Raw genomic sequence first — 15,398 nt, forward strand, 5'->3', positions numbered from 1 at the left:
GTCATGTGTATGGTTGTGTAGGGGTCATATGTCGATGTTTGTGCGGCCAAAAATTGTTTAGATAATGAGGGCGGACAAGGTGAAAACCATAAGAGATTAAAACAATAAAAATTAAAAATAAAGGATTGAAAAAATTTTATACTATGTATGTGTGGGGGGGATTTTTATGAGTTCAAAAAGATAATTGTGTTGAAGAAAAGGGGAGTATGGATGTGTATGAGTGTGTCTGTGTGTATAGATGGGAATTTTTATTTTTAAACCTATTAGTGTACTGTGTGTGTCTATGGGTGTGTGAGTGAGTGAGAGAGAGAGAGAGAGAGAGAGAGAGTTCTTTAAAAAAGAAAGTGCGTGTATGAGAGAGAGAACCAAAATAGAGGGGGGCCACTTGGCATCTTAGGGGCTAGCACATGGGAAGAAATAGGATGGGAATGGGAAAAGGTAGTTCCAAGTGGTCCCATGCATATTTCTATCCTATTCCCATCCCACCATGTGCTAACAAAAAAAGAACTAGGGATGGGTTTAGGAGGAAGAGGACACATGGCATCATTTCATGTGTTTAAGAGGTGGGGACCTTATGGGGACAAGGACACATGTCATCCTTCCATGTTTTTAAATCCCTAAAAAGGGGAACCCATTCTGGCTGCCAAGGTCTAGAGGCCATGGTCCAGGATGGGAGAAAAAGTGGCTACTCCCATTCTAAATTCATCCTTTACCACTTGGTGTCGGATGGGAGTAATGATGACAAAAATATTCTCATCCTAAACCCATGCTAGCCTTATCCATGTGCTAAGGCCCTAAGTGTGTGGGACACTTTTTAACAAAACTATAAGTAGAGCTTTGCCTAGAAGGCACTGCTAGTAAGGGGTCACATCTCTCATAAGAAAGTATGCGACTATAGAAGGGGGTAGCTGCATCACAGTCTAGGGGTCACATCTCTATGAAGAAAGATATGTATTCTAGAAGGCATGGGAGCCTCGTTATCTTGTCATGATCAAATTGTGACACATCAATATTCCACTTTGCCACGTTTCCTATGTGAAGGAAGGAAGTTGCCTTCTTCCTTCTTCTTCCTAAGGAAGTTCTCTTTTGCCTTGTGGGCTTTAAATTCTCTATCTCCTTCTTCATGCAATATTTCAATACTTCCTTTCTTCTTCCTTACGGGTGTGTGTCTTCTCTATCTCCTTCATCCTTTACCATTTCAATACTTCCTTTCTTCTTCCTTAAGGGGGTGTGGCTTCTCTATCTTCTCCTCCCTGACTCTCTTGCTTCCATTCTTTCATTCTTGTTCTTACCACCACTTTCTTCTTAGGCACCCACAAGTCCTTATTTCCTCCCCTTCAATTATGTCTTGCCTCTCCCTTCCCCTTTCCTCTCAGCCTCACTCTTGCTCTTCCCCCCTTCCCATCTCTGGACCTGCTCGACAATCCTATCGCACTCGCCCTGCTAGACTCCTATCCCACCCTCTCCACCTCGCCCCCTCCCGCCCTTTCCTTCAACCTCCCCACTGCCCTCCACGGCTTCCTGTCACTTGCGCCGCTTCCCAAGACACTTTGCCTCGCACATCTCATGTCGCATCGCTGTATGCTGTTCTAGATCTTCCACAGAACGTCAGCCAAGCTGAAATCAAGAGTGCTTACAGAAAGATGGCCAGACGCTACCATCCCGACGTCTGTGTTACAGCTGACAAGGAGGGTTCGGCTCGTAAGTTCCTTGAAGTGCAGGAAGCTTACGAGATCTTGTCGGACTCGGAGCGACGAGCGGAGTATGACTATAATTTGCTACACCCGTTCTGTGCTCAAGCGTTGGGAAGAGGTTTTGCTTCGGATCTGACGATGTCAAAGAGAAGACGTCGTGGGAACGCAGATCAACGTGAAGTGTCACTCGCGTGGAAGCTCCAATGGGAGGCACAACTTAGCAACCTTCGTCGAAGACAGCAATCCAAATCATTTGCAAGAGATTCTTGGGGAGCAAAGATGCGCCGTGATGATATCTCTTGAGCCTTGACCACAAATTCTTCATAATTTATTCTGGATCATATGAGATCAGAGGGATCACTGGCAGTCTGGCAGACGGAAATGTCAAAACATGGGCTCTGCGGAATGTATCTTTCAGATCAAAAATCTGTGTACAGAAAGCAGATCGTGTCGTTCATCAACTATGGGCCGCTTGTTTGACTAGTAACATTGGCAATCCGATTTGTCAATACTTCCACCTTCAGGTCACTCCGACGCAGTACACCAGGACTATGCATGTGATTAGTGACAGCAAATAGTTGAGATCACAGCTCTGCTGAGTTACCACAGCGTGATTCCTCGAGTTCTTGTGTCTGTGCTCGGTGATACTTCAACAAGCCAACTCAGACGTGAATCACAACTGATGCTTTTACATGGCATTGCACAGTAAAAAATTGTACTCCATACCTGACAAGGGCATATGGACATCAGTGTCTGCTTGTGATTTTAAGTATTTTCTTAAGAAGATAACTTCAAAGCGTACAATAGCCTTTTTGGATGGATGTTGTGCGCAAAATGTACACTTCTTGTTGCATAAGCTATTGATAAATCTAGCTCATGGGTAGTTATCAGCCCTGAAACTTGAAGGCGTGCCCTAACCTTCATATTGAAGGACAATCTGTCATTGGCCTTCAAAAGTAAGTAAATAGGTGTATTTATATGCAAAAATTTGCAACCTTGTTCAATTGTTGGCCTTCATTTGCAACCTCAATTTTTCCAATGGCCTTCCCTAGAATGCCTAAAGGGCTTTGAACGTCGTTGAAGGCTTCAAATTTCAGGCCAGGTATGCGTGGGTAGGACATTGTCTTTTGAAAGTGAGTGCATGTGTTAAGAGTAAATACACACCCCCTCAACAAAACATCAAAATTCGTATTAATTAGTGTCTTCACATGCCTTCAGAAGCTATCCAAAGCATGCCCATTATTGTGGCACTTCAAAAATGGGATGGGCAGGTTGTCATGGACAGAGCCGCTTGAACATGCACATAAAATTTGAACATCCCATTTATCGGATTCTTCTTGCAGAAAAGCATTCCTTGGCTGGAATAATGGGTGCCCATCCAACCTTGGTTGCCCGTGGATGGTAGATTTTGGGCTTGACATCGTAGCTAAGTTCGGTGCAAGGAGGAGAGTGTGGTGAGTAGTGTGTAAACCCTTGAGTGCCCACCATCCTTAGTCCCTCGCATACCCTCTAATTGAAAAAATGAACCTAGTCTCTCTCTCTCTCTCTCTCTCTCTCTCTCTCTCTCTCTCCATCTCTCTATCCCTCCTATACCAGAGAAGAAACAAATTGTTGACATGGTAGCTAAGTTGGGCGCAAGGAGGAGGGTGTGGTGAGTAGTGTGCAAACCCTTGAGTGCCCACCATCCTTAGTCCCTCGCATACCCTCTAATTAAAAAAATGAACCTACTCTCTCTCTCTCTCTCTCTCTCTCTCTCTCTCTCTCTCTCTCTCTCTCTCTCTTTGTCTGTCTCTCTATCCCTCCTATACCAAAGAAGAAACAAATGTCGAAATAATCTTATGGCTCTAATATCATCCACCTCTATCTCTTCCTCCTCTATACCTTTTGCAACAAACATATAGAAGAACTGTGAGACAAAAACGTAATAAAGAGACAACTTTCAAAGCGAAATCACTTCATTACTTTGAATCTATGTGCTTGTTTTTATGAAGTTGATTCTCTACACTCCACTAAGGTAGAGAAAGAGGTGAAAATGATAGAGCACCCTTTTTTTGTACTCCTTCCAAGAAGAATCCGGTCGCACCTTTGGTTTCTAAGAAGAGAATAGCAATGTATGAATGAATGGAAGTGATAAAGAAATGGGATAGAAGAGGGGCCAATAGAGCTTGGACGGAATTTTCTTTGATAGATTTTTGCAGGTGTAAGAAAAACATGAACAAAGAGGAGAGAAAATGACTAATCAAGAGTAAAATAGAGGATTCAAAGGCGTCGAGTTCTCAGTGGAACTGAGCATCTCCGTCAACTAGCGTATGCATGGTAGACACGCGCCGATCAGTGCATGGCAAATGGGGGGCTCCCGTCCTAGAGAGACCACGCACGAATACCAACATTGAGTTAATGCTTTAAGCGGGCAGGGAGATGACGGATGAGGGAACGCATGATCAGGCAGGGTCTTGTAAAGTCCAGAGCTTCAAGGGGGGTGGATCTGACACAGAGGTCATCGGAGAATCAAGATAGGATACCCCCCCATCATACTTCGAGGTGCTTTACCAAGAAGCTTCAAAGCGGCTTCTCCCCCTTATGGAAGTTGAGGCAAAGCAGATTCTTCATGCCGAACTCGCCAAGCAGGCAGAAGAGGTGGAATGTAAACCATGGTTCGAATCGCGGAAGAGGCACACTATCTGCATGCTCGGCGTTGAGGACGTGTGCCTAGAATTGGAGAAGCTGGCTAGGCAAGGGTTGTAACTATTCTTCACAAGGCACATCCCATCATCTCTGAAGAGTTTAAGGAGTTTATGTTGGTCGAGGTCAACCTCCTAGGCGGATGTTTCTCCACAAGCTTTCTGGGGAAGGGCTTCTTCCTGGTGCAATGCGTCTCCGAAGTGATCAAGGACGAGGTAGTGGGGAGAAGTTTCCTATTCTCAGGTTTGCCATTGCTGATGCTCCCGTGGTTGCCAGAATTTAAAACTGATCACTTCCTAGTGCATGATTGTCTGGTGTGGATTGAGTTTCCCAATCTCCCTTCATGGTTGAGGGAAAGAATCAATTATCTTGCGACATCCCTAGGGAGAGTGTTGCAGATTCTGCCAGAGTCTAAACAACCGGGGGGAAGGATGAGGGCATGGATCCTCTGGGACAGGACCCAAGATATACCGAATTTCATCAAGATTGAATTCCTGGATAGCCCACTCATTGCACAAGAGGTCAGGTTTGTCCCCTTTTCGGATGCATGCTATGTTTGTAAGCGCTTGGGCCTTTTTGCTAGAAACTTCCTGCTTGGGTCTTTTTGCTAGAAACTGCCCGCTTAGGACCTCAAACATGACGTTGGCCGTTGAAGAAGGGGAGATGGAGGGGATTGAGGTGCCACCTCGACTTGCAGAGGGAGCATCCAAGGAGAAGATGAGCGACAAGTGCGCCACGGGTGAGGATCTTCCAAAGGGGGGTGATCAGATAGCCCCCACAGACTCGAAGGCTTGGAAGATAATCAGGAAGGGAGGGAAGGTGGTACAGGTACATGATGAGCTGAACACAGGAAAGGAGGGAGGACTTAGGGCAGCACATCAGCCAGGTATGTCGAATACTTCGAAGGAGGAGCTTGCCATGGGAATACAAGTCTCATGCATGGAGGAGGAGGTGTAGAAGGAAGGTGGCGAGCTGCATGGCGCCACCAAGGAGGAGGCTATGCTCGAGGCTTACCACCGAAAGAGAGCATTGGAAGAGAAGACGACGCAAAAGGCCAATGCAGGAGGAATTCAAGAAGGGGCCCAATCACATCCGAAGACACTTTCCAAAAGGCTCAAGGATGTTGTGAGGGGTTTTTCACGAGAGAATAGATTCAATTTTCTCCGGGATGCCTATAAGGTCCTTACTCATTAACCCAATGATCAAGAATGACGCTAAAAGTTCGAAGGTCGTGGCTGGAACGTAAGAGGGTGCTGCATCAAGATGAAACAAAAGGGTTGTCTTTCGGTGACCAAGAGGAGGCCGGGTATAATTCTGTTACATGAAGTGAAGTGTGGGTGTGAGGAAAAGTGGTGGTTTGCGTTCTAACAGCTTGGGTATTCTTCCTTAATTAATTCATCCACAAGAGGGAGAGGGAGCATGGCCGTAGTGCCTTAAGGCACCACAAGGTTGCCAAGAGCACAGATGGGTGTGCAATAGGTGTAGCAGTTTCCCAAGGGGGTTTTGAGTTTGAGGTGATGAGTGTGTACGCGCACAATGGTGTGGAGAGAGAACGAAGTGCTGGAGGAAAATTAACAAGCTGGTGGGGGAGGGGAAATGGATCCTTGGGGGAGACTAGAACGTCACGAAGAACCAGGAGGATAGATCCTTCAGTAGGGCCTTGCTCATGGGTACAGAGAAGGAAGCATGGGAGGAACTTTGCATGGACAGAGGGCTGATCGAAGCAAAGGAGTTGGACCAGGAGGTCTTTGGGTCCTTCACGTGGTTAAACCGGAGAAAGGCGGCTGATTTCTATGCTAGTAGACTTCACCGAGGAAGGGTGGTGGATGCGAGGCCCCTTGAAAGGGTAGTCTATTCTCCAGCACTTTTCGACCATTCTCCCATTACGTGGTAGTTCTCAGTCCTTGTCATGGTTGAGAGGCCGAAGGAGATTCCCTTCAAATTTCCAAGAACCCTCCTCGAATCAAAAACATTCGGCATGCAGATCAGAAGATCTTGGATGAAGGTGGCGGCGAAGAGTTCAGACCCTAAAGCCTGGTGGGATGAGGCCATTAGAGGAGTGTTGCACATTGCTAAGGATGAGGACTTTAAGGTTCGAGATGAAAGGGCGGCTGTTGACAGCTTCGGCAGCTTTGGAGGCTCTTCGGATCACAGTAGCCGAGAACTAATACTTTGGAATGCATATTTTATATAGTCTATATACCTTAAATCTTACACCCTAAATCTTAAATCCTAAAGCTCCCTAAATCTTAGGTTATACAATCTAAGCTCTTAAACTTATATAACAATTCTAATCCCTAAACCCTAAACCCTGAACCTTAAACCCTAACCCCTATAGCTTAAATTCTAAAACTTAATTTTCAATTGGATGGGGCCACCATGCACAAGTTTGGGAATTATAGCTTCATTGAGCCATATTTTTATATATTAGAGGTCACCACTTGACTTTTTTATTGAGATATCGAACTCCACTCGTGATACGCTAGGGTGACCATTGTGCATTTATGTCATCGACTTATTAGCTATAGATGCGGTTGGTACACCGCCCATGAATAATAGCTGGATGACAGATATCTTTAGTACTCTAGTTAGTGGCTCAGTTAGTATGCCACCTAGGTTAGCTAAGTTTGGTTTGAGACCCACATATAGGGTTCACCTATTCCTTTTGTACTTAGAGGGAGTTCTTTTTGGCTTTCACAACTAAGAAGAGGAAAACTGTTTTCAGCCTCCACCTTTGTGTGTATTCCCCCATTGTGTATGTGAGAAAGCTGCAAAGTGAGACTCCTTACTTCTCTCCCACTCTCTTCACATGGTATCAGAGCTCAGTTCATGGTAAGGAACTCAAGAAAGGGGGGTTTCCATTTTTCGAGCAAAATCCCCCGAGTGATGAGCAGACAAAAGGTGGAAGGGGTCAAAATATATAGGCTCAAGTCATTTTTGGGGATATGCATATATAATGTCCAAGTGGTGACTTATTATATGACTTTCAAAAATCCTTTCTTTTGCTTTCACCATTGCTTGGATCATGAAATTTTCAGCAAATATCCTCTTTACACTTCCTGAGGATGACCTAAGAAAAATAAATAGTACCTTTTTAATAGACCCTCTAAGTATATTTTGCCAGAGGAATATGGTTTGAAGAGCTTGTCCCAACCCTATTCTACCGGCAAAATACCCTTGGAGAGCCTACGTAGAAGCGGTCATAACTTTTGCTCCTTAGCTCAGATTCACTACTACACACGGACCCTATTGTGACGTTTAGGTACCGACGTTTAGTGCACGTGGGACGCTAATCGTCGGTATGAAAAGCACGTCCCATAAAGCGTCGCTATATAGCGACGTTAGGCAAATGTCACTATATAGCGACTATTACAAAGGTCGCTATATAGCGACTTTTAAGTGTCGCTATATAGCAACACTGATATACTATTTTATAGCGACATTTTCCAGAGAGGTTTTTTACTCATATAAGCCTAAAAAGTTAGTTTTTTCCAATGACAAATTTTGTTAAATTTTCATACATGTTTGATCTCATAGAGAATAAAAATATGAGAGCATATACATCAAGCCTTTGAAGCTTATATATTCATGTCCAAGTTTGAGATGAAAAAAATCAATTAAGAGCATTTACATCAACTGTTTCATCTTGAGCCAAGTCTAAGGTGCCAAACAAGTCTATCTCCAACTCTATACCGAGTTGATCTCCTATATCATCATCGTACTCTAGCATCATACGTTCACCTAAAAGTACTTGATCATATTCTTCAATAAAGTGTGGTGATTCTTGATGATCGTTGTCTTCTTCCTAAATATCATGATCTCCATCTTCCTCCCGTGCGATGTCATTATGCACGTCTTCCTCTTGGCTCATATTGTGATCTTCATCTTCTTCGCTAGATTCATTGGGATCAATTGGATCCGGCATTGGTAGTGGCATCTCCATATCCACATCTCTATCTTCAAAAATTTGCTTACTTCGTGGTGCAACTTGGATCACGTACCACCATCTTGGATCAGAACGATCTGGATGAAAAACCACCTATATTGAAGATGGGTACCAAATGTCGTCAATTATATATATGAAATTATGCCCAAGTACATGTATCAATGGATCTTTAAAAATGAAAGCTTCGATTAATTAAATCATTAGTATGCACCTGCTCACAGTGCTCGGGAAGAACAAAAGTATCACTTTCATTGGTCCAATGTTTGGTGGAGTCTATTGCAAAGAAATCACTACTATCTTTTCTCACTGTCGCATGGGGACCGTTGTAAATAGTTCTAAACCATTTTACATCAAGAATGAAAATACTAAATCGTCTGAAATCAACTTCATAGATGTTGCGTATGGTTCCACAATAATCCAACTGTGAGGAGAGAAGATTGGTATCCGAAGCACTTGCTTGGCTATCTTGTGTGAAGTTAGCCATGACTCCACAATCATACGTGACTCTCTTTGAATCGATGCATTCTACGCAAGAATGTCGTCCATATGACCATAATGCACTGTACTTTTTGTACTGTAAAAGAGCATCATTAAAACAATGAAGATGCATCTATTTTATACCGTATATTGCCACAAATAATTACTTAATTACGTCAAGAGGTAAGAAACTTACATGCACCATACATCCAGATGATAACTCTCGCTCGCGCTCGTTTATTGTCTCTCCATCACGTTCGGCTTTACATAGAGCCAGTTGTAGCCAATCAAGTGACATGAGTGGGGAGAAGAGCCAGATCCCGTGGATATGGTTGCGATCGCCTGTACATTACTCTAAATCTCGTCCTTGCATTTATTCTTTCTGCTTTGGCCACTTCATATCTCTCAATCCACTTCTGCATCTCAGGGCTATTGAGGATACAAAACTTATTGAATTTCTCCATTTGCTCTTCGCTCATCTTTCTTTCAATCCCTTTTCCTTGGGGAACCTCGCCAATGATGCGATCATCATCCTTGTTATGCCAAGCTTGCGGCATATCGGGATCTGTGGACGCAAGAAACTTTGTGATATATACTAATGACTCGAATCAAAAAAATAAAGTCACTAAGGGCTTCGCCCACTCCCACAACATATACTGCCCTCTCGCCACACTGCGAAGGGCCTCTCAATCTGAGACAATGCACTCTTGCACTTTCCAGCTATGCTACCTGCAGAGATTTGCTCCCAAACTCGAAAAAGGAAAGCAACACTGGTCCTCTTACCAGCACACTGCGAACTTGGTTTGCTTTCTTGAGCTCCTCACCACAAACCAGGCTCTGATACCATGTAAAGATAGTGGGAGAGAAGGAAGGAGTCTCACTTGTGGCTTTCTCACATACACAATGGGGGAATACACACAAAGGTAGAGGCTGAAAACAATTTTCCTCTTCTTAGTTGTGAAAGCCAAAAGAACTCTAGTACAAAGAAATAGAAGAACCCTATATATGGGTCTCAAACCAAACTCAGCTAATTAAGGTGGCATACTAACTGAGCCACGAACTAGAGTACATAAGGATAGCTGTCATCCACCTATTATTCATGGGCGGTGTACCAACCGCATCTGTAGCTAACAAGTCGGTGACATAAATGCACAATGGTCACCCTGTCATATCACGAGTGGAGCTCGATATCTCAATAGGGTCTTCCAAAAGCTCACCTGCATCTGCGCTCAACTTCACATTCTACTCTAAAGGAACTGAAATAGGCTTATAGCCTATCGTCCCATATTTGGATAGCATGTCCAATCCATACTGCCTCTGCAAGAGCCATATCCCACTTGTGGATCTAATCAACTCAATGCCCAAGAAGTAACACAGCTCTCCCAAATACTTCATCTCAAACTTCTACTTCAATGGTATTTTCACATGAAGGATATCTTCATCACTATCACCTGTGATGATCAAATCATCAACATAAATGACAAGCAGCATAATGCATTTCTCTATTTTTCTCACATAAAGTGAGAAATCTGCCTTGGAAATCTGAAAGCCAACAGTGACAAGATACTGTCCTATCTTGTCAGACCATGCTCTGGGTGCTTGCTTCAAGCCATACAAGGCTTTTTTCAACTTGTAAACAAACTCAGGATGAACAGCATGAAATAACCTAGTGGTGCTCCATATAGACCTCTTCTTGCAAATCACCATGCAAGAAAGCATTCTTTACATCCACCTGATGTAAATACCATCCCTTTGATGCAGCCATAGCAATGACTGCTCTTACAGTTGCCATCCTTGCAACCGGATTGAATGTTTCTTCATAATCAATGCCATATGTTTGTGCATATCCCTTGATAACTAATCTTGCCTTGTATCTGTTCACAGAACCATTTGCATTGTGCTTCACCTTATAAACCCACTGTGCAGCCAATTGCATTCTTGTCTTTAGGCAAAGGCACCAATTCCCATGTAGCATTTGCTTCCAAGGCATCCATTTCTTCATCCATGGCTTTCTCCCATTTTTCTTTTCCCATTGCTTGCTCAAAAGAAGTGGGTTCTGGTTCATGTATCACTTTGACCATATAGGCATAGTGAATGGCTATAAACCCATCATATTTCAGCCTATCCACAGGATACCTAGCTTTGGTAGACCTATGCAAAATAGGTTCACTACCAGGTGCTCTCAAATCATCCCTTGTCTTCCTTACTCCAGGTGTAACAATAGAAGGAATACCCAACTCATCATCCAGGCTCTCTCCTAAGCTTTTGGATTCACCATCCACATAAGAGTGACCTTCATTCACATCAACCATGCGCTGATCTACTTCCTCTTTTCCTTTTCGTGATACTTGCATACCACTATCTGCATTACTTTGAGGAGATCCTCCTGATCTAAATCTGCCTGTCCATGGTGAAGTATGTGAACCACTGCTAGAGGGCACTACAGGTCCACTAATATTTTGTGATTGCTGCTGTGAATTCTGTGCAGCATTACCATTTTGTGCATCTACATCGTCAATCACATTTACTTTTTTATACCAGCTACTCATCTCATCAAAAACAATATCTCTACTCATTGTAAACTTACGAGTAGAAGGGTTATAGCATCTATACCCTTTCTGCTACGGAGAATAACCAATAAAGATGCACTTCTCAGCTTTTGGATCCAACTTGGATCTCAACTCATCTCGCACATGAACATAGGCAATGCAACCAAAAACTTTCAAATGAGAAATATCCAGTTTCCTACCAGTATACCTCTCCTCTGGCGTCATGCCATGTATTGCTGTAGTGGGAGTCTTGTTCATTATGTAGACTGCTGTAGCAACTGCTTCAGCCCAATAATAATCTGGCAGGTCTTTTTCATTCAGCATGGCACAAGATACCTCTCCAATATGCCTATTTTTCCTTTCTGCAAGTCTATTTTGCTGTGGGGTATGACTGCATGAATATTGCTGCTTTATGCCATGCTCTTGCAGGAACCTTGCAAACTCATTTGAGACGTACTCTCCCCCTCCATCTGACCTTAGGCATTTTATTTGCAGGCCTCTTTCTTTTTCAACCATAGCTTTAAAAGCTTTGAAATGCCCAAACACTTCACTTTTCTTTTTCATAAAATACACCCAAACTTTTTTGCTGTAGTCATCAATAAAAGTGACAAAATAATAACAACCTCCAATAGATGCAGCTTTAGTAGTCCACACATCAAAGTGGATTAATTCCAATGGCCTCTTACTCTCTTGAACATGTCTAGGAAATGGTTTCCTTGCCTATTTTCCAAATTGAGAGGCTTCACATACCTTATGCATTTCTACATCCCTTAACCTAGGCAATCCTGGAACAATATTTTGGGCCTGCATTAATTTCAGTCGTTGTACATTAACATGACCAATGCGTTTATGCCAGATATCAATATCTGCAACTACACCGGTCCCATGTGCAAACATTGCTGCACTCAATTCAGGCATGTCCGCATCCAATGTAAACATCCTACCCTTCTTCTTCCCTTTTGCTATCAAGCAACCTTTACTTTTCATATCCTCAACAAAGCATCCATGAGGGTTAAATCAAACCTGCAATCCCTACTCAACCATTTGACCAACAGAAACCAGGTTCTTGGTGATATTCGAGACATCAAATACATCAGACAGGTATTTCTTTTTCCCATCCTGCATAGACAAAGGAATTTTACCAATCTACACAATAGGATGTGTAGTATCATCACCAGTCTCCACAAATCCTGATCTTTCCATTTTCCTTGCATCCTGCATCCATTCTGCATGACCTATCATGTGGTTTGATGCACCTAAATCAACATATCACAATCATTGCTTTCTTCTACACTTGTCACAAAATTGGTCATGTACTGCACCATAAACAAATGCTCATTTCTGTCATCACCCTATCTACTAGAGGATGCGAAATTGCCTTGCTGTAATTTTTCAGTCATGATGTCATTCTACTTTTTATAGCAGTCTTTAACTATATGACCCATTTTACCACAACAGTAGCATTCAACATTGTTGTTTGCATTTTGGCCTCTCTGCCATCCACCACGACCTCTTTGGCTCCACCTGCCTCTAAGGTTACCACATCCTCCTCCATAGGACTGGTTTTCTTGAATTTGCTACATATTCTGATTTCTGCCATGGCCTCCAGATCGGCCTGCTCTACCTCTACCTCTACCTCTTCCAGCATTTGAGTAGAAGACAGTTTCTTTTGAAGTTCCTCCTGAAGAAGATGCACCACCATTTCTCTGCTGTTCAGAAATTAGAAGAGCAATCAACTCCCCAAAATCAGGAAAATTCTCACAAATGGCAATGGATGTCCGAAATGGTGCATAATCCTTTCCTAGTCCATTCAAGGTCACAGAAACTAAATCATCATCTTTCACTAGCGACACAATGGAAGCAAGTGCATCTGCAATCTTCTTCAACTTCGTGTGGTAGTCATTGATGCTCATATTTTCTCTCTGCACATTATGCAACTCCTCCTTGAGCTACAGTTTCCTGGCTTGCATATTTGTGCTATACACTTTTGTCAAAATATCCCACACCTCCTTTGGTGTGTTTGCATCTTGAATATGCACAATCATAGAATCTAAAATATTGATAGACAGCCAGTAATAACTTTTCTGGCTCTCTCATGCCATCTTTTAAATGCCTGCAACTCCTGTTGATTTGGAACATTAGGAATAACTGGTTCTTGTTTAGCTCCAATAATGAACTCCCAATAGCCTTTTCCCTTAAGGAAATTCGTCATTCTAAACTTCCATGCTTGGAAGTTGTTCTTGTCAAGCTTTTTAGTGACTATCTATGAAAGAGCATCAGATGCCATTACAAAACACTACAAAAATATTCTGTCACTGCAAAAAACACAACTTCTGCCTCACAAGGGCAAATCTGCAAAACGGACGAAAGTGGTATTTGACCACACAATCACTTCCTAGTGATGATTTTGCATCAACAGGCAATAAGAAGTATTCTGTCACTCCTAATATCTCTGCACACAGGCATACGATGCAATTTCTGCATCAACTTTTCACCAACCTGTAGAACAGTGGTCGCACAGCAAAAACAAGGTGCTTTTTTGAGTGCCTGCGAAAAACTTCCGCCACCAAAACGGGCCCCGAAATGGCCTCGAATCAAAAAAATAATGTCACTTAGGGCTTTGCCCTATCCCGCAGCATATAATACCCTCTCGCCGCACCATGAAGGGCATCCCAATCTAAGACAGTGTACTCTTGCACTTTTTGGCTATGCTACTTGCAGAGATTTGCTCCCAAACTCGAAAAAGGAAAGCAACACTGCTCCCCTTACCAAGACACCATGAACTTGGTTTGCTTTCTTGAGCTCCTTACCACGAACCGGGCTCTGATACCATGTGAAGAGAGTGGGAGAGAAGTAAGGAGTGTCACTTGCAGCTTTCTCACATACACAATGGGGGAATATACACAAAGGTGGAGGCTGAAACAGTTTTCCTCTTCTTAGTTGTGAAAGCCAAAAGAACTCTCTCTTAGTAAAAAAGAATACTAACTGAGCTACTAACTAAGGTGGCATACTAACTGAGCCACTAACTAGAGTACATAAAGATAGTTGTCATCCAGCTATCATTCATGGGCGGTGTACCAACCGCACTTGCAGCTAACAAGTCGGTGACATAAATGCACAACGGTCACCCTGGCGTATCACGAGTGGAGCTCGATATCTCAACAACTCCCTCAGCGCATCCAATCCTTAAGACATTTGTGGTTCAAACCCCATGTACAAGGCTCAAAAGTTGGAGTGGTGAGGCTTAACTCCCACGAGACATTTAACCGCAACTTGTAGCTGGAACATACAACTTCGTTAGCTGGAACCTATAACTTGGCAGCCGAAACATACAATCTATACACGTTGCCTTCAATCTTTGGCCTTGGGGTATTTAGGGCTCGAACTCCCTGAGCTTGTACTGTACTCCTTCCATGGCTATAAACTTTGAAGTAAATCATGAATGTGTGTTGCCTACAATCTTTGGTATTTGGGGCTCAAACTCCCTGAGCTTGTAATGTACTCCTTCCCTTGCCTGATTGGCCGAGGGCGCATTGTCATTCATTCTCTTCTTGGAGGGACACTGTCAATGCCCATTCTTGTGCTAGGAGATCTTGTAGTGACTGGAGTTGTGCTCCTAGTTTTTCTATGTCTTGGCATGCTGAGCCTCTGCCGGCACCTTTTGCTCCAATGTTGCTCGAAGGCCAGACTCCTCTTTGTCGGCCTGGTCCATGAGAGTTTGGTCTAGGGATTTGCTTGTGGTGGCGAGGTCATCCTTGAGCCTTGTTAGAGCCAACTCGAGCTCTTTAGCTTTTGCATGTACTCCTCTACTCTGTCTATGGTAGCTTGGCCTGTACTTGGGCAACAACCATGATTGTGTGGCTGTCGTGTGTGGAGAGCTATGCCTAGAGGAGATTTGCTGAGAGTTGTGAGGCATGTTCTTGCCTCCTTTGCAAAATTGTTTGTGCAACCTTCGAAAGCTGCGCCATGGTTTCGAATAGGTTTTGTTCCATTAGGTCTGCACATGAGAGCTGCTCAGCTGACATGTGGCTATAACCACCAGGTACCCGA

At 43.3% G+C, this 15,398-nt stretch overlaps 1 protein-coding gene across 1 annotated transcript; it reads left to right on the top strand.

Annotated features, from left to right (window-relative positions):
* The first annotated feature begins 1,119 nt into the window (after positions 1 to 1,119).
* Positions 1,120 to 2,602, top strand: LOC147904695 (chaperone protein dnaJ 20, chloroplastic-like). The gene has a single exon (XM_087395210.1). It carries the CDS (start codon positions 1,344 to 1,346, stop codon positions 1,995 to 1,997), a length of 654 nt encoding a protein of 217 aa, XP_087251336.1. The 5' UTR covers positions 1,120 to 1,343; the 3' UTR covers positions 1,998 to 2,602.
* Positions 2,603 to 15,398: the final 12,796 nt, after the last annotated feature.

Source organism: Dipteris shenzhenensis, chromosome 2 (genome assembly GCF_047967505.1).
Source record: "Dipteris shenzhenensis isolate YYH24624 ecotype China chromosome 2, Dip_SZ_1.0, whole genome shotgun sequence".
In the NCBI taxonomy this organism is placed as follows: Eukaryota; Viridiplantae; Streptophyta; class Polypodiopsida; order Gleicheniales; family Dipteridaceae; genus Dipteris; species Dipteris shenzhenensis.

What these genes read in the sequence shown, in the direction of transcription:
- LOC147904695 (XM_087395210.1), top strand. Translation starts at nt 1,344, where the DNA reads ATGTCTTGCCTCTCCCTTCCCCTTTCCTCTCAGCCTCACTCTTGCTCT.